Genomic DNA, 26,313 nt, shown 5'->3' with positions numbered 1-26,313 from the left:
GTGATGCTGCTGCTCACTTGAATGGGCTGGGACCAGCATCGAAACTCCCATTGTGCTAGGCGCGTTTTGCTACAGGGGATTTCATTTATGCAAGCAGCTTCTAAGCTCAGGGCACAGTACTGCACCTAAGATTTCAGATTAAAACTGCTACTGCTAGAAAGAAAGGAGGACCTTTTTCTGCCTCCCTACTTCCAGCCACTCTCTGAAGACTGGAGAAGGGACCCTCATAAGAATATTAGGGGCTGGGCAGGGAGAGTATGGTTTTGTTTTTTGCAGTCTTCAGATGAGGACTAGACCATGTGAAAAATGAACATAAGGTTTTAGCTGCAGTTCATTCATTTTCAGCTTTGCATTCTTCTTGTAAAAAAAGTGTGCCTAGACACTCGATTGCGGTGCCCATAACCTAGGTTTAAGCTCCATTTAGCCCCTAGCTTTCATATCTTAGTTTCTAACACTGACTGGGACATGACAGCTGTGAGACCGAGACTGAGCAGTTGTACCAGCAGAAGTGCTGGATTGATGATGGCAGTCCCACCGGGGCAACTGCATGGTCCCAATCTTTTTGCCTTCATATCCCAGCCCCACTGAGGTGATCAGCAGCAGCACTGGTGCTGAGTGGGTGGTTCCATCCCGTCTCATATACTGCTACTGCACAAGTTTGTGAACAGCAGACAATAATTTATTGTAACACCTTGTGATCCTAATTCATACCTGAGTGCGTCAGTGTAGAGAACACTGTGTAGGGAACAGTGTCAGCTGTTCCCTAATTTGATGCACATTTCCTTCTGCCAACCTTAATTGTGGTATAGGGTATACTTTTCCTGTGAAGCCAACCCACCTTAGGAAGGCTGAGAGCCATGCTGCATATTATTACATTGTGCACTGACCTAGAGGGTCGTGTGTCTCCCTCTTTCACTCTCCCATCTGCGGGGAGAGGAAGACTCCGCCTAGCCAAGATTTGGATTTTTGAATAGGTGCGCTGTACAGTCAGTGGAAGTAAGACTCAAACTTCTATAGTGCAAACCTATCCATTACATTTCTGCTCAAAAGCAAGGACCGCTGAATTCAGGCTTACTCTTAGAGAAAAATGTGTAGGATTGCAGCCTTAGTTGATCTTAATGAAAGAGGTCTTTGTTCACCTACTTAAGCATAAACTTTTTCATGTCTCCTGCTTATGAAAAAAATAAGATTAGAATCTGTTCTTTTACAACCAGTTAAACTTGAAGTGGAAGGCAATGAGGTAACTATTTCCAATGTGTGCCTTGACTGAAATTGGAAGAGTGCAAATATGCAGTTTCTTAAGTTCTATTATGTCCAATTTTATGAGAGTCTTTATGTAGTTGAATGAGTTGGAATATGTGATCTTCTGCCTCTAGTGGTGTTTTCTTTTTGGTTTCTGTGTTTTTTGGCGGGTGGGCTTGTTTGTATGTCTTTTTCAATGCAGCTGTCTATTCCTCTTCAGGAACAACGCACCTTCCAGTTTGAGAAATGGGGATCTGAAGCTCTCCTTCAAAACAAGGGAGTCAGAATTGTTATCACCTTGGTTGAATCATGTTGAGAACAAGGTTTCTCCACACAGCCTTCACAAAACATTAAACTTTGACAAATTTAGTTAGAGCAGATTGTATGTCCTTGAAAGTGAGATTACATAGGAACTATTCTGGAGGTGCTCTTTCCATCCCTTGGATGTTGTCTTACAAGGGAATAAACACTTTGACAGCCTTATCCGAGATAGCAGAGAGCTGACAAATCTTCTCCAATCTAGGAAGATTAAAGGTCTTTGATTCTTGTGACCCATACCAAGTGGTTTTTAAAGTTTAAAACAACATTTTGTACAAGTTGTATATTCTTGCTTGAAAAATTAATTAAAATGCTTCCCAGCTTTGCATCTGAGACTTTCCCTACAGCTTTACTGTGGTTCAAATTCTCAAAGGGCAAGCACAAACTATTTTTTAAAAAACAAAGATTTATCACCTGTTAATTACTAGTAGAACTTCAACCAACACAATCTATATACAGATTAGGCAGGAATTTAGGAGACAAGGCAAGCATATGCTTTGGTCTTGTTAGGCTGTCTTACTAAGTTTTCATTGTTCACTTAATAATCGTGGATATGCATGAGTGGAGTTCAATCACATATAACCCCTTTCCTGCTTCTATAGTCTTCCTTTAAATGGGTAGCAAAAACACCCCAGGATTCAGTACAGACATTAGTTTCAGTTACGTCTGAACTGGGAACTACGGCACAATGCTTCCAAACAAGCCAGGAATATAAGCCAGTATTGTATTTGGAAGTACTTCACCATGGTTCCCTGTTTCAACGCTGTGTAAATACTGTACATTGCCATTATTTGAACTAGTATCTGTATATTGGGGGTGGCAAAACGTTAGCCATCCAGATGTTGTTTGACTATAGCTCCAGTCACTGCTGGCCATTGGCCATGCTGATTGGAGTTGATTGAAGTTAGTTGCCATCAACATCCGGAGGTTCCACTTCTTGCTGTATATGATTGTATGAGCATGGCTAATGAGATGGGGCCAGCTAAACCTTCCACATGTGAAACTGAATTTTTGCTTTAACTTGCCGGGTGAACTTTAGTTCCTCGAGACTGATTTAGCAAGCCTGTCATCCAGGATGTTGAGTTCGTAATTGCCCCAAGCAGGCACTGCTTGAAATACTGAATTATTAAACGAGTTCTCTAAGGAAGCATGTCTCTTTGTTTAAAACAGACTCTCTTCCATAAATCCCCTTTCCACTAGCAGTTTAGTTCAAATAATTATTGGTAATACGTGAACATAATAATGTTCACAAATGTAATTATCAACGCCTGGCATTTAAAGCTTTTTACCCTTAAGTTCCCCCCTTAAGTTATATAAAATGGAATAATATAAGTACAGAGAACAGAGACTGAAATTCATGAGACTTTAAGTTTGTGAATTTAGTTGAGTTGGGTATAGAGTTGGCATTGCTACTTTTCTTGCAAGAGTCACAAACCAACAACATCTGGAATGCCATAAGTTATCCTCTCCTGCAGCAGTACATCTAATCTATCATTGCTCTATGTTGATGATTTAAATATAAACATTCATATTTATATATTTTCTTAAATGTACACCTCACCTTTTTTCAGTCATGGAACCTGTGGTTCCCAGGTGGTCATTCATCCAGGTCTCATGCCTTCAGAGCACACCCTAGCACATGCATGTCGACATTTCAGTTTTTAAATTCAGAAATCATGCGCTAATAAGCAAGCATGTCTTCCATCAGAATATAGATTCTTGACACCTGAGAAAAAAATCTTCATGTTTACATATTTCTAAAAAATCGGATTTGATTCCTTTTAGGAGATAAATCTTTGTTGATATGGTCTTTTTATGGATAGTATGTTAGTATGCATTAATAATAGATTTTTCATTGCCCCAAATAATCAGAAACATTCTTTTTAGCCCTGCAAAGAACACTTTACCAATAAATATTTTTTCTTTTAAAATTGTGCAACCCACAAAATATGGCTCCATGGAATCACTAGGGCAGTGTTCAAAACTCTCATTGTGCTAGGCGCGTTTTGCAACAGGGAATTTCATTAATGCAAGCAGTTTCTGAGCTCTGAGCACAGTACTGCACCTAAGAATTCAGATTAAAACTGCCACTGCTGGAAGGAAAGGACCTTTTTCTGCCTCCCTACTTCCAGCCACTCTCTGCAGACTGGAGAAGGGACCCTCATAAGAATATTAGAGGGGAGGGGAGGGGGAGTATGGCTTTGTTTTTTGCAGTCTTCAGATGAGGACTAGACTATGTGAAAAATGAACATAAGGTTTTAGCTGCAGTTCATTCATTTTCAGCTTTGTATTCTTGTTGTAAAAAAGCACACCTAGACACTCGATTGCGGTGCCCATAACCTAGGTTTAAGGTGCCATTTAGCTCCTAGCTTTCATACCTCAGTTTCTAACACTGCACTAGGATGATTAACATGCCAGTGAATTACCCTTAAGTTTTAGAGCTAAAGCATTTCCCCCTATTTCCTCTGCTATTCTTCCCCATTTCCTCTGCATTAAAGCATTCTGCTCAGTCTATGGAAGTTCACATGAAGGTCAATTTTTTTCAGATGAAGACAGCCCATCAGTGTAGTAACTTCAGCTGGCATGTACACTAATTTAACTCTGTTCACTCGTGCTTAAAATACCCTCTAATTCCTTTGGGAATTAAGCTTAGGATATCATCACATGACTGGTGCTCTGTTCAGTCTGAAATGCTAAGAAATCTGTCTGAACCTGAGGAATTTCAAAAAATAAAGTGGGCGAAGTTTGCTCCAAGGGAAAATACATCTATGAGTTCAATGGTGTAATTTTAAAATTGAATACGTAAGGCTGTCAGCCGTCTAAATAACTTTTAGTTGATTAATAAAATGCATTTAATGCTCAACTGGGTGATTAAGTAAGTTTACACATCACAAATAAAAACATGTCCTTGCTGATTCACCCCCCCCCCGCTAGTTAATCGGCTAAAGATATTCCGTATTTTTCCATGTATTAAACAGCACTGTGTATAAGATGCCCCCTATTTTGGGGGACTCAAAATTAAGAAAATGGGGGGAGATTGCCTCCGTGTATAAGACTACCCCCCCTTTTAACATTATTTTTTAGTAAAAAAAACCTAGTCTTATACACGGAAAAGTATGGTAATTAATTGATCTACTATGTAAATTACAACTTGTAGTTTTACAAAAGCTTTTTTTGTTGTTTAGCTTTGAAAATTGGTTTCTTTCTTTCTTTAAATTCAGTAGTGCTGTGTCTTTCAATTTTTTGTATTTTAGTATGGTGGCATTTTGATATGGTCTGCCTTGTGGAGAACTGGGATTAGAAGTGTCAGGCTAATAAGCTAGAGAAAAATGTTTTGCTCCAAAAAACTGTACTTCATGCATTTGGAAGCAGGATAACTTTGTAGAATATTCTCACAATCTGACTTTGAGAATTGCTTTTTAAACAACTAGAGCATAACTTTTATTATAAATTGAAACCCAGTAATTATTTATGTATTTCTTTGTTTTAACGGGGAAATGGCATCTGGCTATTTTTGCAGTGGTTTGTATAGCGTAGTTAGCCATAGATCCCTTCTTGTAACCCTCTAAATTACCAAGTATGACATAAATGTGTGTAGGAAATGTAAAAGAGACAGATTAAAATATCCTATGGGAATAAATCCTTGGACTTAATACTGCAGTACATTTTTCAAGCGGCAAAAATAGTGACTACAGACGCTTTTCTTGCCCATAGCATGCTTTGAAAATCTGTGCTCTCTTTAAAAGCACATTTTAAGGAAGACTCTCCATGACATTTCATCCAGTCTGTGCTTCTGCATTCAGATTCTTTTGTCTGGTCCACTTACTGGTCACGTTTGGATGACTGTATTCACTTAGGTTGAGATTTGAACAAGATACACCCATACACACACCCTTTTCATAAGCTGTGATTTAAATCAGGAAGTCTCTAATCACACTTTCCCCTTTCTTTAGAACAGGGAGACCATGCCTACCAAATTCAGAACAAGTCAAAATCTTGAAACTATGGCTCAAAACTGTTTTAAAGAGTCTGCCTTGTTCCAGAATCGGTAAATGGGTGAAAAGGGAAATTGGTTAGAGAATGTGGTTCAATCACAGTTCATGCAAAGGGGTTGTAGGCACAGGCCAGAGACTTATTTGGAGAAGGGCTATAGCTTTATAGGAGAGCATGTTTTGTTTGCAGAAAGTCATAGGTAGAGCTAGGAAAGACTTGCACCTGAAACTATGGAAAGCTACTGCCAGTCTCTATAGAGTCAGTGGGTCAGTGATGGAACAGTGATTTGGACTGGTGTGTTTCTGTGTCTTATTAAATCAAGATAATGAACTTCTGAACTGGATTGGAACATGGTATCATTAAGTGAGTGTAGCATGCCAGTGGATATTTTGCTCATAAAGTATAAGCCTACCCACTGGAGCGAGGGATAGCTCTGATTAGCCTCTGTATAGGATGCTGGAAAGGGACGCGGGTGGCGGTGTGGGTTAAACCACAGAGCCTAGGACTTGCTGATCAGAAGGTCAGCGGTTCGAATCCCCGTAACGGGGTAATCTCCCGTTGCTCAGTCCCTGTCCCTGCTCCTGCCAACCTAGCAGTTTGAAAGCACGTCAAAGTGCAAGTAGATAAATAGATACCACTCCGGCGGGAAGGTAAACAGCGTTTCCATGCGCTGCTCTGGTTCGCCAGAAGCGGCTTAGTCATGCTGGCCACATGACCCGGAAGCTCGGCCAATAAAGCGAGATGAGCGCCGCAACTCCAGAGTTGGCCACAACTGGACCTAATGGTCAGGGGTCCGTTTACCTTTACCTTAGGATGCTGGAGGTCTCAAACTGAACACAGGCGATGGGACCCAGCTAAACCACTGTAATCTTTGCAGTGATCTGGTAGCTTGCTAAGGGCTGGAACTGTTGGACTGTATAGATTCCCATAGGTTATATTATAGCTATTGGGTTAGCAACAGTCCTGTGATACAAAATGAGTAGGGTTCCATCTGACACTAACACAAAATTATCAGCACTCTCACAAAATTAATTTGATATAAAATTTTCTTTTGGTGGAGATACCTATCTATCCATCTGTCCTGTACTGTGTACTGCTACTGCCAACACTAGCTTAAATGGACATGTATCACTTTCTGCAGCTTGCTTAACCAGTAAGAATTATATTTAGAAGATTCTCAGTGGTGCTACTTTTCGAGTCCCCATTTTAAGGAAAGCGATGGAATGGAGGGTATTTTCTCCTTGTTGTATGATTTAACTCATGGTAGTGAAACAATAGCTGCTTCTTCCAAATAGGTTGTTTTGTTCCTTTTCCGGCAGAAGTTGGTCAGACTATCAGAGCTGCTTTGATTTAAGCTAGAGTAAAAGGGCTGTTTATCAGAAAGGTTCTGACTCTTTCAGCTGCTGTCTGCTACCTATGGTTCCCATCTTTCTAAAACATATGAATATAAGCAGCAAGTAAGCATAGTTTAAATCATTGCAAAATCTGTATCCTGTGTTCCTGTCATTGATGTATTGGAAATTAAAATGGTTGTCACATCTTTCCTTTTCAGGTGCGGTGGATGATGTACTGGATTGTGTTTGCTCTTTATACCGTTACTGAAACAATAACGGACCTCATGATATCTTGGTAAGATATGTTTGGGTTCAGAGCATAATGTTACAATTCCAGTTGTGTTTTGACATATTGTAGTTTATAGTGTGACATACCCTTTATCCAAATTATCCTATGCTAGTTCTGAAAAAGGTAGAGTTATAAAATAGCAGTAATATGTAAAACTAGATTAAGGATTATAGATAATTAAAGTAAAGCCAAAAAAAGCTTTTGATTAAAACGCGTTATTATTCAATATCATCCAGAGCTTTCTAATCTAGAAGGAATGTACCTGTTTCTAAAATAACAAAACCCAATTTTGAATTCTGATTTGTTTTGCAGGTTTCCATTGTACTACGAGTTGAAGATTGCATTTGTTATTTGGTTGCTCTCTCCATATACTAGAGGAGCAAGTTTAATATATAGGAAGTTTCTTCATCCTCTTCTTTCTTCAAGAGAAAGGGTGAGACATTCCTCTCTTTGTGTTTTTAAAATAATTTATTCCATAATATAAAAAAAATTAATGCAATTGGGGTGGGGCGGGGTGGGGAGGAGAAACTTGCATTAGTACTTTGTATTTAACACTGAGAATGCTATGTCAAATTAGATTAATGTCCACACTGTTTGCCTGTTTTTCCCCTTAGGAGATTGATGAATATATTGTGCAAGCCAAAGAACGCGGTTATGAAACAATGGTTAACTTTGGTAAACAAGGCTTAAATTTAGCTGCTACTGCTGCAGTGACAGCAGCTGTAAAGGTAAAATATTACTTAACCGTTCATTATAAAAATACATTGCATATTAAGTTGGATAACTTTTTTCTAACAGCATGTTCTAAAAGTATGTCCTCTCTTAAACACTAGCTATATTATGATTTTTTTAAAAAATAGTGAAGATGACCCTTTCTTTCTCTCTTGTTGCCTTTTCTTGCTGGTAATCACACTCCGTAGGATTTCTGGCTTCTTTCTGCTGTTTTCCTTCAATCAAGTTGAGGTAATTGTTCATGGAAATTAAAGCATGAAGCAGTGCTACAGTACATATGAGTTGGCAAATTAATATGAATCCCCACTGAATTCTCTTTACCTTTTTCAGAATAAAATATTAATTCACTACTTGAACTTGAACCATAACTATTCTTGCTTAGAGTTGTGTGATATTGGAAAACATTAATTTAATTGGGCTGCTGCACTTGGACTCAAAAGGTGTGCTCCTGACTTTCTGTGAGGTGTCTAAGTAATAAGCTTCTCGGCTCTTCCTGTAATTCAGGCATGTAGCTAATGGACACTAATGAAGTCAACATTTGTAACTATAGCAATATAAAAGGAGAATCTATACACCTCCAATCAAAGATGTGCTTAGAATAAATGGTACAAGACAGGTTGAACAAGATGGACATTGCCTGCAGTAAATTTCCATGCATTAGTGAAGGGTAGCTTCCTCTTTTCTCCCTGTCTTTCATATTTCTAGGAAATTATAACTGCAACTAGTAGAAGTGTAACCTTCCTAATACTTGTAGCAATGCTTTGTAGACAAGTTTCACCAGCAGTCAATGGATCAGAAACAAAAAGGTAGTGCTTAAAAATATATCTGGCTAACTTTAAAGAGGTATCTTCAGAGCAAAACCCCTGCCCTTCTGTTTCACTTTCCTCAAGGTGAAGGAAATCTCAGAACAAGAAATGTGAACATTTAAACAGTCAGATTCACATTAGATATTACAAGAGAGGCAAAAACAAATCAGTAGAGCAGGAAAAACCAGCTTGCAGCAAGGCATGGATATGTCAGAGCAGTCAGGCTGAAATCCTTCCTAAAAAAAACCAGATGAACCTCGTGCCAGAAGAATCAGTTGTTGAAACCCTAAGGAGAGTATTCTATAAAATTGACACTGCCGCCCCAAAGGCCTTACTCGTAGCAGATACCTGATGAACTTCAGCTGGCAGCAGGACACTGGACATAGCCTTAGATCAAGCATAGCCAGTGATCAGGGATGATGGAAGTTGTAGTGCAGCAGTATCTGGAAGGCTACAGGTACCCCATTTCTAGTCTAAAACTTTGCATATGAGTGGAAATGTCTGTACAGCACTTCAGTGGCCCCTGCTTTTGGGTTTGATGTGCTAAGAATAATTGAGATTGTTACCACTCCTCAAGGAGTGCTGCCAAGCGAAAAGCTTTCAAACAGCCATAATCTGTGTGTTGTGTTTAGGCAGCAGGATAACGTTTGAACTGGTTGTCAGATATTCTTGGTAAACAACTATTCAAATTCTGCACACGGCCATTTTATTCAGGAAATAGCTATTGCTTTAATTGACACTAGATGAGATTCTGAGGAGGAATAATTACTAGTTGGCAAGGGTATGCAGAATTTGCCATTCTTAGGGGAAATTGCTTAACTGCATAAGGCCTCAGTTGATCAAATCATGCCTGTCTTTGGCATATGTGCACTCACACATCTGCACCAGGGAGAGAGTATGTGAGCGCATGACTTGCTGTGGCTTTTTTATTTTAAACTATGGCTTAGTGTTATGTCTACCTCATCAGTTCTTTCTGAATTGGCAGTAGCCTGGTTTGATGTGACCACTGTGTTCTTACAAAGGCAGAGAAACCACACATCCAGGATTTCCTAAGGCTGAGACATGAGACCTAACCTTCCTCTCTTGAGTCTTGATCAAGGCAGGATTTTCCTGAACGTTGGAGCTCAATTTATTGAAAGAAAACAATAACGTAGGGTCGTAATGTTCAGCTTTTGTCCTATTTGGCTTGTTTATGGCTTCCATTTTTGCTGTACCTGCTCTTCTCAAGGTTTCATTTCCTCAACTTCAAACGTTGCAAACTGCTAATGGTATGCAGCCAAAGTAGCTCCTCACTTCGCTTTCATATGTAGTGTTTTATATTTGGCCATGCTTTGCCTATTTACTCTTATCCTGAGAACTAGCTGTTTAATGAAGACCATTATATTTCCAAATGCATAATTTAGTGTTCTGAGATGATTCCTCTGCTGGTTTATCTACAGAGGTTCAAAACGGCCTTTGGTTACTGCCAATTTGTAGCTTTTTGTTCAAGGACAAAGATTTGTATGAGAAGTTCTGACCATTTATACCATGTTTCAGATCTATGTTTAAACAGGTTATTATATATCATGCAACCTCTAAGGATGTTACTACAGTACTAATGTGTTGACAGCTGAAAACAAGAAAATGAATGGCATAAGGCTACTTTGTCAGCCATAACTGCAGCCCTTTGTTAAACCAAATTTCTCCCAAATGTGCTTGAAAGGATTGCTGGTCCTGTTAGTGAATTAATTCACGTGGGCCGAACTGTTTAATATAGCACATGGAAGTTTTACAGCAAGGAAAGTCACCATCTGCATGCTTAAAATAAATAAGGAAAAGGTAACTTGTATGAGCTTGCATGCTTAAGTGTACATTCAGTAATTATATTTTAAGAAAATTCGGAACTTTATGGCCAGGCAATTGTACCAGATGGAATGGATATATGAGGCACAGTTGGGTTGGCTGCATTAAAGATCCTATATGACAGGAGGACACAATTAAAGGCAATATAGGATAGGAAGCTAGTTGGGTCAAAGATGCTGTTCCCTGACAACTGGAGGCCTATAAAAGCTGGAGAGCTGTAAAAATTCTCAGAGTAAGTACATAATTATAGGACTATTTTTAATATATTGGGGCTTATTCATACAGAAATTGTGATCCAGATGCTAAATAGAATTTCACAAAAATGAGTAATCTGGGTTGGGTATTTGAAATGGTCCTGACTTACACTTAAGATGGAGGGAAATGCTTTTAGTTGAGAATGCTGTTTCTAACAGTAACAAGCCAAATACTTCCAGGAATCCCACAAGCAATTCATGAAAGCAACAGCAATTTGTACATCCCAGCACCTCTGAACACTGAGGCTCCATTTAGCTGTGGTAGCCAGTATCCATTGATTTACCAATTTTCCATGATTTTGTTTAATCTCTTTTAATGCCATCTAAGCTTGTAGCTATAACTGCGTATTATGGCAAGCAATTCCATAAACTGAGTGTTGTGTATGAAGTACTTTCATGTGTTCTGTATCTACAAAGTAGTTACATGACAGGGGACCCTTTGCACAGCCAATACAGTGGTACCTCTGGATAAGCACACCTCTGGTTGTGTATCCTTCAGGATGTGAACACGGCAAACCTAGAAGTATTTTTCCAGGTTTTGCTGCATGCGCAGAAGCGGTCCCTCTGGTTGCGGAAACCTCGGGATCCATCCGGAGCTCCGGAACGAATCCCATCCGCAACCGGAGGTACCACTGTGCTGACTATCTGGGCAAATACATGTGGTACGTAGTGCAAAACACTGAATACTGTGCTTCTACTGGCTTTCTACTTACATTTTTACTGCTGGTTTTCTGCATTGCCCTACTAGTACACTTTTGTCACTTTGGCTTCTACAACTTGGATGGATCTCATGATAAACCTTGTTAATGACTAGGAATGAGGCTATCCGAGCCTCAAGACTTGTGCATTCCCACCACCACCACTTCTTGTGCAGCTGTGTGAGGAGCAAATCAGAAACTTTTGTTCCGATTAACCACAGTTTAGTGTTTCCTCTGAACCCTAAACTGTAATTAATCTAAAACTCTGGCTCGATTTAAAACAAGCTGTTTTGTTTCGAACCAACCATGGCTGGGTTTGGGCAGCGCAACAAGTGGCAGTTAATCTAAAATGGAAGTGGAAGTATCCAAAAAACCTTCTTACACACATACCGGAGGAAAAAGCAGAGAGAGAAGTGCAGGAGCCTCAGGCTTGCACAGGCTTGTTCATGGACTATAGAACCTATTGCAGGTGCTACATGCACTTGCATGCTTCAGCCCCGTCTTGCACATGCGCGCGCGCACACCCCCCCCCATCCTTTTTTAAAAAAACAACAACAGGTGTCATCTTGACACTTGGAAGCATTGCTAGATAAGAAATCTTATTTGTTGCATTCAAAACTGTCAGCTTGCCCAGAACTTTATATGCCCCTTATAATTATTTAAAGTTGACAAGGGATAGAGTTTTTCCAGGTGTATTTTTTGCAGCTCCATTTCCGTAGAGGCACTTGTACATGTGCTATAGTGCAATAGTTACAGCACGATCAGGAATAAGCTCCAGTGATTTCAACGAGAATTATTCAGTGGAAGATGTATGTAGAATTGCGTTGTCACTCCCTTAATCTACAGCCAGGAGTGTAACAATACAGTTCAGCTCTAATACAAAACTGGGAAACCTCCATTTGTGCAGAACATCTGGCATTATTTTTAAAGAGATAATGTGATTTTATAAATTGGTTTACTAGTGTAAATTTTGTATTATGGAAGTTTTAAGTTTATGTTTAAGCAAGGTGCTACACAAAAGAACACAATATGCTTGATGGAAATGGAAGCACTGCATGTAATGCCTTGTAATAGTACAATTTGTATTTTGACTGTTACAAATAAACTTTGGGGGGAAATGATCCTTTTCCTATTGAAACATTTCTCTTCCCCCCCCCCCTAATTTTTCAGGGTCAAGGGGCAATAACTGAAAAGCTGCGGAGTTTCAGTATGCATGACTTAACAGCTATACAAGGTGATGAGCCAGTGGGACAAAGACACTACCAAACATTACCTGATACAAAAAAGAGAAGCAGAAGCTCCACCACCAATGAAACTTTAGGTTTGTATATTACTAAAAGAATTGGGATGTTTCTGTTTTTGCTAGATCATGTGATAACTGATATTGGGTGTTGCCCATTAAATTTTGTATAAAGCAAGCAGTGGATGAATACAACCATGTTATTTTACTGGAAACTGAGAAAGCCTTGTTCCTGCAGATTTTATCAGAACAGTCCAGCTTTGTCTAGTCCCCAGTATTCACCTTATTTAAAGATAATTTATACCAATGATTTCTAATTTAACAAACTTTCAACTTTGCAATCTCAGGTTACACTATTCCATTAAAAAAAGATTCTGAAGATGATAAAACAGATGAGGAGAGGGAAGGGACGTATTCAGAGGATGAGACGTTCACTCAGAGAGGTCTCCGGCGAACACAAAGTATGAAATCGGTAAAAACTATCAAAGGCCGCAAGGAGGCAAGTACATCTCTACTTAGTAATATAAAGTTCTGTGTTCAGATGGTACAAAGAAATAGAGCTGTATGTCATTTACATATTGGCAACACCTCACTCCAGATCTCCTGATGGACAGCAGTAATGCACTCTCACTCCTGTTTGGTTAGGTTCAGATAAGAATTTATGCTATCTGCGCTCGAGCAGTTGATCTTCCTGTTTATCACATGAAGGTCACTAGAGTACCAAGACAACCTTCATGCTCCATAATGTTGGTGAGGGCACTTGGAAGCCATTTTGTTGACGTCCCTTTGTGTCCTGCAGTTCAGAGTCCTGTTAGCCAGAAACCCTCCCAGACCATTCTGCCCCCAGCAGAGTGGGGTAGCTGCTCCAGGTCATGTCTCTGACAATGGGCACATGACATAACACCTAATAAGCTGAATATTTCCAGCTTGCTCTGCAGCAAGAACCAGATCAATGGAAATGTGTGTTTTATGCAGCTTTTTCCACTGTTGTTACTGACATCTTTTTGTTTTGCTGATTTTTTTGGTGATTCTAAGGCTGCCTGGAAGAGAGACTCCCCCCCCCCCCCCGGTGTTTTATGCCTTTCTGGGGGAATATTTTGAAACATAGCCTTTCTTTTTTCAAAATAAGGTTTTATTAAAGCTTTTTCATAATACAAACGGCCTTTAAATATTGTTGGCTCATCATGCTACCATAGTTGGATGTTCAAAGTGTTATAATTCAAAAGGTGCATCTGGCAGTCTTCACCTATGAACGTTTTTTCAGTGATGCACTGGTTGCCTTTTAACAGTAGTTAAGCAGCCTTCCCAAGCATGATGTCCATGGGAATTGGAGTCCCAACAAAATCTAGAGGACACCAGCTTGAGGAAGGCTGGGTTAAGCAATGGGGAGCCCCCTGCTCATTCTTTCTACTCCCTTCCCTCTCAGGACTGCATTCCCCCTTCTCTTGTACCATAGGTCAGGGTAAGTTGGAACTGAATGAACATGTGGGTTCAACGCCTGCTTAAAGGAATAATGCTGAAATCCCTCTGAGTTATGCTGAAGCTGGGAGGGGGAACATGTTTTCCCTAGGAGGGAGGGAGATTGCTGCTCTAGCAGTTGGCTCCGGATCTCTCGAATTGTGTTTTAAGTGACATTCACACAGCATTAATATGTTCCAGCTTTCAAATATATTTGTTTTTATCTGTTTCTTCTTCATGTCCTGCTTTGCCAGGTTTTTCTGTTCAGTATTTTGTCAAATCATTCATATGCTAAGGGAAATAAAAATGGGCAGGGGGTGCAATAGCTCTTGATGACTGTACTGTATGCATCAACCTTGTTGTGTGTTCTGTAGTGGTCATTTGGGGTAACCAACATAAAACCATCCAGATGTTTTGGCCTACTATCAGCTGGCACGTTCAGAGATGGTGGGAGCTGTAATCAAACCACATGTGAAGGACACCATATTGGCTACCCCTGCGCACAGACTGGCAGTTTTTAAAGGCTGCTAATGATCTGAAGCTGTTTTTATTGCACATAATTGGATTAACACTTTCATTCATGTCCTTATGCTTGATTCTATTCCTGACAGAAAATAAACAGCCAGTTTTACAAATTTTGCACCAGATTTTGCTCTTTGTATCTAAATCTTCCATGCCATTTTTTTCTTTCAGGTGCGGTATGGCTCATTAAAATACAAAGTGAAGAGAAGACCACAAGTGTACTTCTAAACGATCTTCACAATTCAGCATGTCAAACTGCTATATTAGTTGCTTCCTGCAGGCCCACAATAGGGCCTTGTCCTGCATAGGACTTCCCCATTCTCTGAAGGGAAACACTTGGCACATGTGTGGATTCCCTTTGCCAGTGTAGAGCATTTTCTTGATCATTGAAGAGGAAGGGGAAAGCCCTGCATGCACAGAGCTCTGTGTGCATATCTGACTTAACTGGCCACTATGTTTAGGGATTATCCTTATCAATAATTCAGTCATGGTGGTAAGAATATATTGCTTTAAAGAGTGGAGTTCTGTTTAATCTCAGTTTCTTAAAACTAATTGCTAATATGTTTAGGTTAGCACATTACGCTTTTGTACTTCATAAGTGAAATAATTTAACAGCTGACTCTTGGAGACTTTTAATTGTGGCTTTGTGGATGAGCATTAAGTGCTTGGTTAACACTTACTGAAAATCTCAGCACTTCCAGAATTTCCTTTTTATACTTGGAAAGCTTATACTTGAATGCATCATTGTGCTAGATTCCTTAAAAATTCTTAAAATGCAATGTAAGAGTATTGAGTGTGAAAGAAAAAGTCATTCACAATTAATCATCTTAATGGCTTGGATCCAAAGAACAACTTATGGCTGTTCGAGGGGTTTCTGCTACCTAGTGGAATTCACTTTCTTAAAACATGACAAACTACTTTTGATAATTTCCTCACTGCTATGTGACATGGGGAGACTGCTTTATTCAGTCTGAAGTTGGTTTTAGGTGAAATTCTGTACGCTGCATAGATATATTTTATATGAATTTGCAGTATAGAACTAAAATAACAACAACAACCCCAGAAGGCTCACATAACTTGCTTCATTGTTTGGAGATCTGTATATTGCTTTACTGTAACCAGGGATTTGAAGGTAGCCTGTGCATACAGCCGAGTTGATCACTCAGAACATTATCTCTTTCCAGAGCAGCCCCTGTGCTAGTCTTTTGCAGCAAAAACAACAGGCATGAGCTTCCATGAACTACAGTTCACCGATACATGAAGTGTTACCCTGAGTTACAGGTAGATGTGCTACACAGGTCCCTTTGCTATCTGTATCTGGACACTTGCATGCTGTGATCTGTAGTATTGCAGTTCCAATTGGTTTTTTCAATGCAGTGTTGACCAAGGAACACAGAAAGCTGCAACACACAGTCAGACCGGTGGTCTTATCTAGTTCAGTATAGTCTACACTGGCAGCACCTCCTCAGTGTTTCAGACAGGTATTTCTCCAAGCAACACCTGGAGACCATCAGGGATTGAACTTAGCACTTTCTGCATGCAACTCTTACCAAGTTTATCTTCGTGTGGACTTTCTCTTATGGGTTCACTGCTGCATGTGAGAGCACGCAGCTGAGCAATATTGGCCAGGTGCCTTTTCTTTTTGGAATGTATATAAAGGAATTTAACTACAAGACCCAAAAGATTTCAAACCTTTTTGTTGGATACCAGCAGTCGTATGGTGTACCGTGTACTAGACATGTCAAACTCAAGAAACAGGAAAAACTTGCACACTCTAAATTTAGTTGTTCTATTATTTTAGAGTCCTGTGTTTCTAGTGTTTAATAATCATCTTGCATATGCTTTTTATTGTGCTTGTTTTTTTTAATTCTTTTGTAAAACATTGAAAGTTTTATGTTGGCGCACTGCAGAGAATTGAAGGCCATTTCAGGAACACGAGGGTGGTATGCAACCAAGCAGTTGCAAGATTTTTCATTTCCAGTGTCATATTTGCCCTTTCCCTGCATGTCCTCCCCAAATCTGCTGCAGAGGGTTGGTGAAACCCCAGAACAGATTTAGGGCTCTCATGGGAGAAGAAAGGAGAGGGAAGGAAAGTTCAGCTACACAGCCAGATACTGAAATACTTTGTTGGATACGACCCAGAGCAACTGGGTAGTTGGGCTTACATATATGTACATATCTTATGTAAAACAAGCATAATATGTAGAGCTTGTGTTAACTTGATACACTTCTGTGATGTTCATTATGCCATTCAAGAGTAGCACTTGAAATGTTCTAAATCTTGATATTCTTAAGTGTTAAGTAGTGAACACTTAAGAATATCAAGATTTAGAACATCTGGCTCACAAAATACTATTATTTTTGGCTAGATTCCTGAGGAATGTCTTGACTTGTCCTTTTTAGACAGGTGAATCTTCCAAAACTATTAGAATAACCAGGAGTTTTAGTAATGCTTCTGGATGCAAGAACCATGTCAGACCCTCAGCCATTAAATGTTATTTAAGAAATCACGATAAGAGGTTCACATTTTAAGCCTGATCTTCACAGCTTTGAGTGCTGCACACTTTTTAACCGAACACTTGAAAAAAATTGCTGCTGTTATATATGTTGGTACTAGGGTTTTAACTTGGTAAAGTGGTTCCAAAGGAAGTGGTTCCAAATATGTATATGTTTCACAATTTTTAATTCATGCCATGTGGAAGTGTCTCTTCTCCAGAAAAGAATTTACCATTTATTCTGAATACTGACAGCTTGCCCCAAATAAGGAACTAAAGAACTGTTTTCTCTTCAGCTTTGGAAACAGAATTTTAATAAGAAACAATGCTTGCTTTTACATTTTTGTACCCAACTTGCTAAGATGCTGTTCACAAAATTAGATACATGATTGATTTTTTAAAAGGTAAATTACAGCTGCTGGGGATGGGGCTGATTGGCATGGAGCATCCCCCCCCCCAATTGAAAATCGGGGGGGGGGGTACTCCCACACAAAGTTCCCAATTCAGACTGATGTCTCTGTGGCTGCAATTTATTTTTAAAAAGCCACCTATGTAGCTGCTAATTGTTGAATGGTATCTTCTCTAGTTTGGCCCTCAGAGTAGCTACTAACATGGTTACACTGAGTGTAGGGAGAAAGGAGTATAGTATCTGAATTGGAGGTATATTCCCAGCATGATCTTTCAGAAGTCTTTGTTGTATAATCTCTCTGTTAACAAAATTTAAATCAGCCTTAGGTTTTTTTTGAAGCCTACATACGGGAGGACCGTAGTTCTAAAATAAGCCAGCCTAGTTTTCAACTTGTGTCTTCCACTTTTGCTTTTAAAATAACTTGTGGCTTGTTATGTAGAAGCACACACCATACTGGGTCAGACAAAACAGTTTTGTATCTTCCTACAACTGATCCAACCAGATAATTTCAAAGGAACTGTATAGGAAGTGATTGCGAAATGATATGTTATTTCAGTTATTTTTTTAAAATATATCCATGCCTTTTGTCAAACAGACTCATCCTGAAAATTTGTAAGGCTTAAGAGCTGCTTTGTATGTTATGTTGTTGGTGTGTACTTGTATCATGAATACTCAAAAGTTACATGTAGTGCTTGCATGTGTATGATGCAGGTGTGATTGTACTTGTATGGTATGGGTGTGATACAAAGGGAGCTCTTGGTTGGCTGAATCGTCCTGGTTCAAGTATATCGAAAGACTATGGTGTACACCCATGGCAACTACAAGTGGCACATTCCTTGGACACTCACCCAGTGAGGTTGTCCTTCAGTGAAATGAATGAAAAGCAATTCCTTTCTCCCATTTTTAAAATCCATTTTTTAGCTTCTTGGATTCAAAGAATGGCAAAATAATTGCTGCAAATTAAATATAATGGTTTTACCACGTCAGAAACAAGGTATTTTGTTGAAAGATGATAGATCAATGTTGAATGAAGTACGTATTATGCAAAAGAAACATTAAACTATTTTCAAGGACTGCGTCTACTTACCAGCTCTTACAAATGCAATTTCAACATATTGACTAATTGCAGCTTTAAGACTGTAAGCTTTAACTTTCCCATCTGTAACAGACTGTCAACTTGTTTACATATTTGTAGTACTGAGTTTTGTACTGATACTTCTTTACCTATGTATATGCTATTTTTGAAGATGCAATGGCTCTTGAAAAGATTTTTTTTTTTAAAAGATACTTAATAAAATGAATACTTTCAATGTCTTTGTCCTGTCTCATTCAAATGCCATGCAGCTTAATATCTGTAGGGAAATAAAAACATTATAGGAAGTAATGTACTGAGCTGCCTCAAATCTAAAATGGTTGGAATCATACCAATTGCAAATTGTCATTCTTCCACATCTCTCTTTAAACCTGCTCTGATCCCATGGATGCTTGCAGGGGCAAGACTCCTTTAGCCTAGCTTAAAGCCTTTGTCTCCTCTCCAGAAAAGATCCCCAAAGTGATCTGATACCAAGCTGAACTATCTCACTTTCAAATGCAGTCGGGGGGTGGGGGAGTGAACTCCTGGTTGAGCAAGAAATAGCCTGAAACCTCTTTAGTTGTGCTGAAATAGTTTTCATGGTTGTTTTAAATCCTGATCATAATCTCAGACATCTGTCTAAATCAGTGTTTCCCAAACGTTTTTGGGCAACGGCACACCTGTTAGCCGGAAAAAAATCTCGCGGCACACCACCATTAAAGCCCCGCCCCGTGACGTCAGCGCGCAGCGTCACGCCGGGAGGGACGCACAAAAGTGAACGTTTTTTCCCTTCCCCTTGCCGGGGTGGGAGGAGGCAGCAGAGCGAGGGCAGCTGAGGCGGCGGCGGCTGTTGTGGTGGTGGCGGCGATAGCGGGCGGAGGAGGGGGCGGCGGCGGGAGTTGCTGCTGCTGTTGTTGCTGCTGCTGCCCGGACATGCCGGCCTCCTCCTCCTCCGCTGTCTCGCGCTCCTCCCTTTTGCGCGCGCTGCCCCGCCGCTCGGCACCACCACCGCGGAGCCGCCCCCGGCTCGACGCGGATCCTCGCCGCCGCCGCCTCTCGCCGCCCGACTCGCCCGCCTCCCTCCCACGGCACACCAGCCGATGTCTCACGGCACACTAGTGTGCCGCGGAACACCGGTTGGGAAACACTGGTCTAAATCAGTGTTTCCCAACCTTTTTTGGGCAAAGGCACACTTGTTTGATGAAAAAAATCTCGAGGCACACCACCATTACAGCCCCGTGACGTCAGCGCGCAGCGTCACACCGGGAGGGACGCACGAAAGTGTAAGTTTCAATTTTTTTTCCTCCCCCTTGCCGGGGAACCTCCAAGCTTTGGGGGTGGGGGGGGCAGCAAAGCGAGGCAGGAAGGAGAGCGCGGCTTGGCTGGGTGAGCTTTGGCAGGGGCAGGGAATGAGAGCCGCGAGGCGGGCGCTGCGGACGGAGGCGCTGTCCGCCGAGCTCGCAGGCAGCCAGGCAGGCAGACGGCGAGAGCCCCGCGCTGGGCGGCCTCTCCTCGCCGCCGCCGCCCCGCCTCTCGCCGCCCGACTCGCCCGCCTCCCTCCAGGCAACATCTCGCGGCACACCAGGCAACATCTCACGGCACACTAGTGTGCCGCGGAACAGTGGTTGGGAAACACTGGTCTAAATGTGGTAGGGTCATTTTTAGTAATGGTGGCACATAGTAGCAATGGTTACATTTTATGGAAGAGTAAAAGCACAAGCTACTATTTATTTTGAGCCAGAATATCCTCAGGCGTGCCCTCTTGAGTTGCAATGATCATGTCTTGCCAAGCTTGAGAAAATATTCTCACGTTCCTTTCAAAACTAAAATATAAGGATGTGATTTCATCGTTCTTATAAAAACAATTGTTTTTATTTTTCTTCTGAACATATTTTTCACTTCCATGGTGGTTGTTTTTTTATTTAAAAAAAGCTTACGCCAGCACTGTTGATAATTTTGGGAAGGAGCTTTTGATTGGAAACACTTGTGTGAGTGAGCTATATGTGACCTTCCAGCGTCTTTCCTCCACTGGGATGGGAAACGTGCAATTTTGCTGAAGACGAAATGTCTTGGAATCAACTAAGTGGGTTGGCTGCTCACTCCACCCCCTGAATTCTTCATGTGCAATGCTTTTAACATTTGTATTAGATTGTCTGTGCATCTTGTCAGAGACAAGTACATCTTAGGATTCTGTTGATTTGTGTCTTGCCTTACAGTAGAAAGATGTTTGACAGTGGGGAGTTCTAATGTTTTTGCTTTTTTCACTTAAGATGTTTAGGATAATTTATTAAATTATCCTATAATTTATTAAATAACATAGAATGAATTTTTTGCTACACTGGAATTTTGGTGTCAGTGCACAGAGGGATGTGGATTAGTGGAACTGCTGAGTGGGCAGCATCACTTGGAAAGATGGATGTACAGGCCACCATTTTTATATTTCTGAACAGCATGGATATCTTTTTATGCTGTCTTGTTGGATGTGACCAATTTTCTCATGGGAAAGTTACAGAGCAATAAGAGGGATGGAATACATGAAAGGAAAAATGGGTAGTTGTAAGTGGCATACATTCACCTAGCTGTTGGGTGTTGCCCAGGAAGCAGAACCCAGTGCCCAGTGGCACTGTTAAGACTTGCAATTATGGTTCATATGCACACTTGAAGAATTGCACATGGAAAATATTGCTCTGCTAAGAGGGGCAGATCTAATAAGTGTTTGTTCCACTGTTCTGGTTTCTGATACCCTGTACCATACATGCTGCCTGTTTCTAACAACCTTCCTCACTGAATAAACCATTGGGTATGCTGCCTTAGAGATTAAAAAGGTTTTCATACATTCTATGAAATACGAAGCTGAATGCTGGAAGAATGTACTTCTTCACATAGCGCATAGTCACACTACGGAACTTGCTCCCCTAGGAGGTGGTGATGGCCGCCAACTTGGATGGCTTTAAAAGAGGATTAGACAAATTCACGGAGGAGAGGGCTACTGATGGCTACTAGCCATGATGGCTATGCTCTCCCCCCACAGTTGGAGGCAGCAATGCTTCCAGATACCAATTGCTGGAAACCATGGAAGGGGAGAATGCTCTGTTTACTGGTTTCCCAAAGGCATCTGGTTGGCCACTACGAAAACAGGATGCTGGACTAGATGGGCCTGATCCAGCTGGCTAATCTTAGATTCTTAGGAGAGTAGGGTTGCACTTGGCAGGTACCTTTCAATGCACCAAACTGTTTGCCCTGCTCCTCAAGCTCTTTCTTCACAGTCTCACAACATACTGCTGGCTTAAAGTGCAAGTCTCTTCTCTGTGGCTTCCCAGCTCTTCGAGACGGCACAGTGCAGAAGCCCCTGAATGGGTGCTTTTGTAATTTGTAGTCTTGTAATGTCAAATTGCACAGGATGAATGGGTATTATGGCAATACCGTAATAGCAGCCATGCAGCAGCAGCAGCAATCAGACCTCACAACATAGAGCTCCCCAAAGTCTCATCTCTCAACAAATGCAGAAAACTCCTTTTGGATTGTCTTAGGCATTAAAAGTACCGTACATTCCAATATTTTTCAACACACACATCTCTGCCTTCTATTCTTTGAAGAGTAAAGTAACTTCCCTAGCAGTATTCAAAGCCAAGCTGGCAATGAGAGTGATAGAGTGCTTCTAGGAAAATGGCCCATTGCATGATCTTGAAGTACTGTCATTCCTGTTGTGATGCCCTAATTGGAAACTCAAAGAGAAAGCCCCAGAGCAGTGTTTCTGTTTACTAAACTAAAAACCATCAAGCTACAATTATCAGTGCTTTTTGCCAGCAAAGAGGAGAGATGCATGTTGTACAGTGGTACCTCAGGTTACATACGCTTCAGGTTACAGACTCAGCTAACCCAAAAATAGTGCTTCAGGTTAAGAGCTTTGCTTCAGGATGAGAACAGAAATTGTGCTTCGGTGGCGCGGCAGCAGCAGGAGACCCCATTAGCTAAAGGGGTGCTTCAGCTTAAGAACAGTTTCAGGTTAAGTACGGACCTCTGGAACGAATTAAGTACTTAACCTGAGGTACCAGTGTAAAATGTTACAACCCTAGTCTCTGAATGGTGAGAGACTCCAAGGGTCCCAAGTGTTTTCTCAGGGTGTGGTTTCCTTAGAACGAATGTCAGTTAAGGCTGTGGATGTATTTAGGACATATGGTTATATTTACACATATATACAACCTGAGCGTAGGATGGTGGGGCATGATCATAGCATTAACACCCCAACAGATCTTACTTCGCCTTAGGTTTCCAGGGGAGCCCCAAAGTCCAGCACAGAGCAAAACATGGCTCAATCTTCAGCTTTTCAGCTCACAACTGGCTATTGTTCTATGTAGCTGCTGGGTGTGGGAAGAGAGGCCTACCCATTAGCTTGGATAGTACCATCACTTAGTTGTAGCTCTTGCAACCTAGTTCATTCTTTTAGATACTGAGGAGAGCACTTAACTAACAGTAAGAGCTGTTCTGACAGTGAAGCGGGGTGAACTCTCCTTCCTTGGAGGCCTTTAAGCAGAGGCTGGATGGCCATCTGACATGGATGCTTTAGTTGAGATTCCTGCATTGCAGGGGGTTGGGTTAGAGGACCCTTAAAGTCCCTTCCAACTCTATGAATCTCCTCTTAATAGTGGATGCCAAGAGAAATTGTCATGTCGTTCTCATGCTCTGTATGCGCATTGATGGAGGGGTTGTGTGCATCTTGGAATGTTTTTGGAAGACCCACACAGTGAGACATATGAGAACTTCCAACCACAGTGGTCACTAAAGGACAACAATCCCAAACTCTTGTTTTTTTAAAGCAGGGGCTCCCTGATGGAAACAATTCTCAGATCCTGTATTATAACAGCCAAGAAAAACACTGGAAATAGTATACATAAACTTAGTAGTGTCAGTTAAAGTGGAGTCGATTTCTTTACAGAATTAATTTTATGTTGTTTCACTGCACCCTATCTCAAAGGCTTAAGATACAATGTATTTAATATGACACATAAAAATAAACTTTACCTAAAACGGGTGGGCAATCTGTGGCTTTCCAGATGCTCAACTCCAAATCCCATCAACCCCAGTCACTGTGGTTAGTTGCCAAGGTTGATGAGTCATTAGTTCCCCATCCATGATCTGAAAGATGGAATGCACACACCCCAAGAAGTTCAAAATATTGCAAACAAAAACCTGTCCCTTGCTGCCTCTTTAGCCCCGCCCACTAAAGGATGGGGTTTTAACTTGGGTCAGGTGGTTTTACAATGATTTTAAACGTTATATGTTAATTTGGTTTTTTATCTGTATTTGAGGGCTGGGGTATTGTGTAGGAGCTTTTGTTGGGAATGTTTGTGGGGTTTTTTAGCTTGTATTGTTAATTCTTTCAAATTTTTTATTACATATTTTGTACTTTATGTTGTGAACCGCCCTAAGACTTATGGGTATAAGGTGCTGTATAAAGAAGAAGAAGAAGAAGAAGAAGAAGAAGAAGAAGAAGAAGAAGAAGAAGAAGAAGAAGGAGAAGAAGGAGAAGAAGGCGGCAGCAGGCAGGCACAAGTGGCTTTCAGAAGTTGCTGTGCTGGGCAGGCTAGTTTTCATCATCTGTGGCCACTGGCTATCCTAGCTGAGGCTAATGGCTGCACTGTTGCAGCTAAAACCACCACACCCCATAGGGTAGTCATTTCATACACACATGGCTTTTGCTGCAGTTTGACTTCAGATGATTTGGCTTTGTGGTAGTACCCAACCTGCACAAGCAACAAGAGTGAACAGGATGGGCTTTCAAGACGTCTATTTCCAGAAAAGTGCTTGAAGGCCTGCAAGGAGGAAGATACAGTTATAGAAGGTGCAAGGTGTTATAGAACTTGCTTTACACATTGTATATTTAGAGGTACATCCTGTACAAATCTTGAGTGTGGTCCCTATACTACATTTGCTAGACAATTCTATTTATTCAGGTGGTTTTGTGTTGTTTTTTAAATTCATTTTATAAATTGGCAAGCAATTGTGTTGTTTTCTTCTGTATTCTCTTTTTCTTTGCAGGGATTTGTTTTGGTAGCATTGCTTCAGTTGAATATATCATGGATTCATCTAGTTTCATGCCCAAAGCACTGTCATGATCTGCAAGAGAACTGAGTTGCCCTACTAACACTATGCCTTTTTTCTTTTTCGTTTAAGTAGAGGATGAAAGTGGAAATACGAGGTTCCCAGAAGGTGCTTGAGGAAAATCAATTGGGTCAGAAATCTAAATACGGATTGTGTGTCTGGTGTAATGTCTAAGCTCTTAAATCTAGAGTGCACCTCAAGGTGGTTGTCCAAAGAATAAGAGAACTATGGTCAGTTCAGTGAGCTTATGCATGCTTTATTTATGAAGTGCTCTAAAATTTGAAATGTTTATAAACATTGGGTCATATTAAAGAAAATTATGTATGTAGGAATTTGCTGAAAACCCTTTGTATTAATGCCTAAGCACCACCAGCTGGTTTGCTGCTAGCTTAGCCTCTTATCAGGCAAGCCAGATGATACCGAAAGATACTGTTTTCCTACCATATGTGCCTTGAGACATAGGCATGCTAGGCTAAATTAAAAACAGCTTTAGTGCTATCCAGCCATTTCCTGACTTTTGTTAGTATAAGCCAGACATTTGTCACAGTTAGTTATTTGCTTGTGGGTATGTCTACATAAGCTATTGTGTTTGTGGGTTCATCCTGTCCCCCCTCCTCCCTCCCCATCCTATTCAATCTTGCCTATATTAGGTATGAAAAGGTAAGTTTGCATGAAGAGGGGAAAAACAGGTAGCACACAGATGACCCGCTCTGTTCATAAATGATTATAGGCTTATTTTTACATTAAAAGGAATTTCTGAGCTGGGAAAGCTGTGTATATTATCTTTGCTTAGCCTAATCAAGTACCAGTGCTTCTCAGTCAGATGACATCCTTGGCTGGTTCTTTTATAGCAGTTATTCTCTCTCCCACAAGGCATGATCCTGATTCATGATCAGAACTTGTGTGTAAAAATAACAACAAAATCTACAACAGTGCTCCAAAGAGGATTGGGAAGGGATTAAACCATAATCTTCAAAGCACACATACTCCCAACAGAGAAAATATTTAGTCTCCTTATTTTTGTGAACAGCATAATATGAATTCTGAGAGGGCCCATTATTTGCTGTTTTGGTCTTAAATCAGTTTTTATGATGCAGAAATGTATATTCCAAGAATGAGATGTTCCTGGTCTGTTTGTTTGTTTGTTTGTTTGTATGTTTGTTTAAAAGCTGCAGTAAGTGACTCAGTATAAGAATGCAATAAGAAACCTGTGGAAGAAGTGGGTAGCGGAGTTTTGGTAGAGAACCTGCCTGTACACTGCAGGTTGCTTTGCCAGTAGGCATATTCTGTGTACATTCCCCCTTGCCAGTCTCCCCCACTGGTTCCTACTATACTTGCTCCTTTTCCCATACATTGCATCAGGGGCCTGTGTGGGGCTAGTGTGATGTCACAACCTTCCAGTTTCTCTCCATATTTATTCACCTGGAACAGAAGTATCTAGGCATGGGTAGGCAAACTAAGACCCGGGTGCCGGATCTGGCCCAATTGCCTTCTAAATCCAGCCCAC

At 40.8% G+C, this 26,313-nt stretch overlaps 1 protein-coding gene across 1 annotated transcript in view; it reads left to right on the top strand.

Moving 5' to 3' along the window:
* REEP3 (receptor accessory protein 3) overlaps positions 1-15,249 on the top strand; it is a 28,688-nt gene extending 13,439 nt beyond the window's left edge. Inside the window, exons 3-8 of the mRNA XM_081190973.1 lie at positions 7,106-7,182; positions 7,489-7,609; positions 7,791-7,904; positions 12,679-12,829; positions 13,096-13,247; positions 14,900-15,249. Coding sequence (XP_081047099.1) covers positions 7,106-7,182; positions 7,489-7,609; positions 7,791-7,904; positions 12,679-12,829; positions 13,096-13,247; positions 14,900-14,956 — 672 coding nt within the window. The 3' untranslated portion in view covers positions 14,957-15,249. The remainder of the gene's footprint in view (positions 1-7,105; positions 7,183-7,488; positions 7,610-7,790; positions 7,905-12,678; positions 12,830-13,095; positions 13,248-14,899) is intronic.
* Positions 15,250-26,313: the final 11,064 nt, after the last annotated feature.

Source organism: Podarcis bocagei (genome assembly GCF_964188305.1).
Source record: "Podarcis bocagei genome assembly, chromosome: 4".
In the NCBI taxonomy this organism is placed as follows: domain Eukaryota; kingdom Metazoa; phylum Chordata; class Lepidosauria; order Squamata; family Lacertidae; genus Podarcis; species Podarcis bocagei.
The sequence above is the reverse complement of the archived record's forward strand: the minus strand, read 5'-3'. Positions and strand labels throughout refer to the sequence as shown.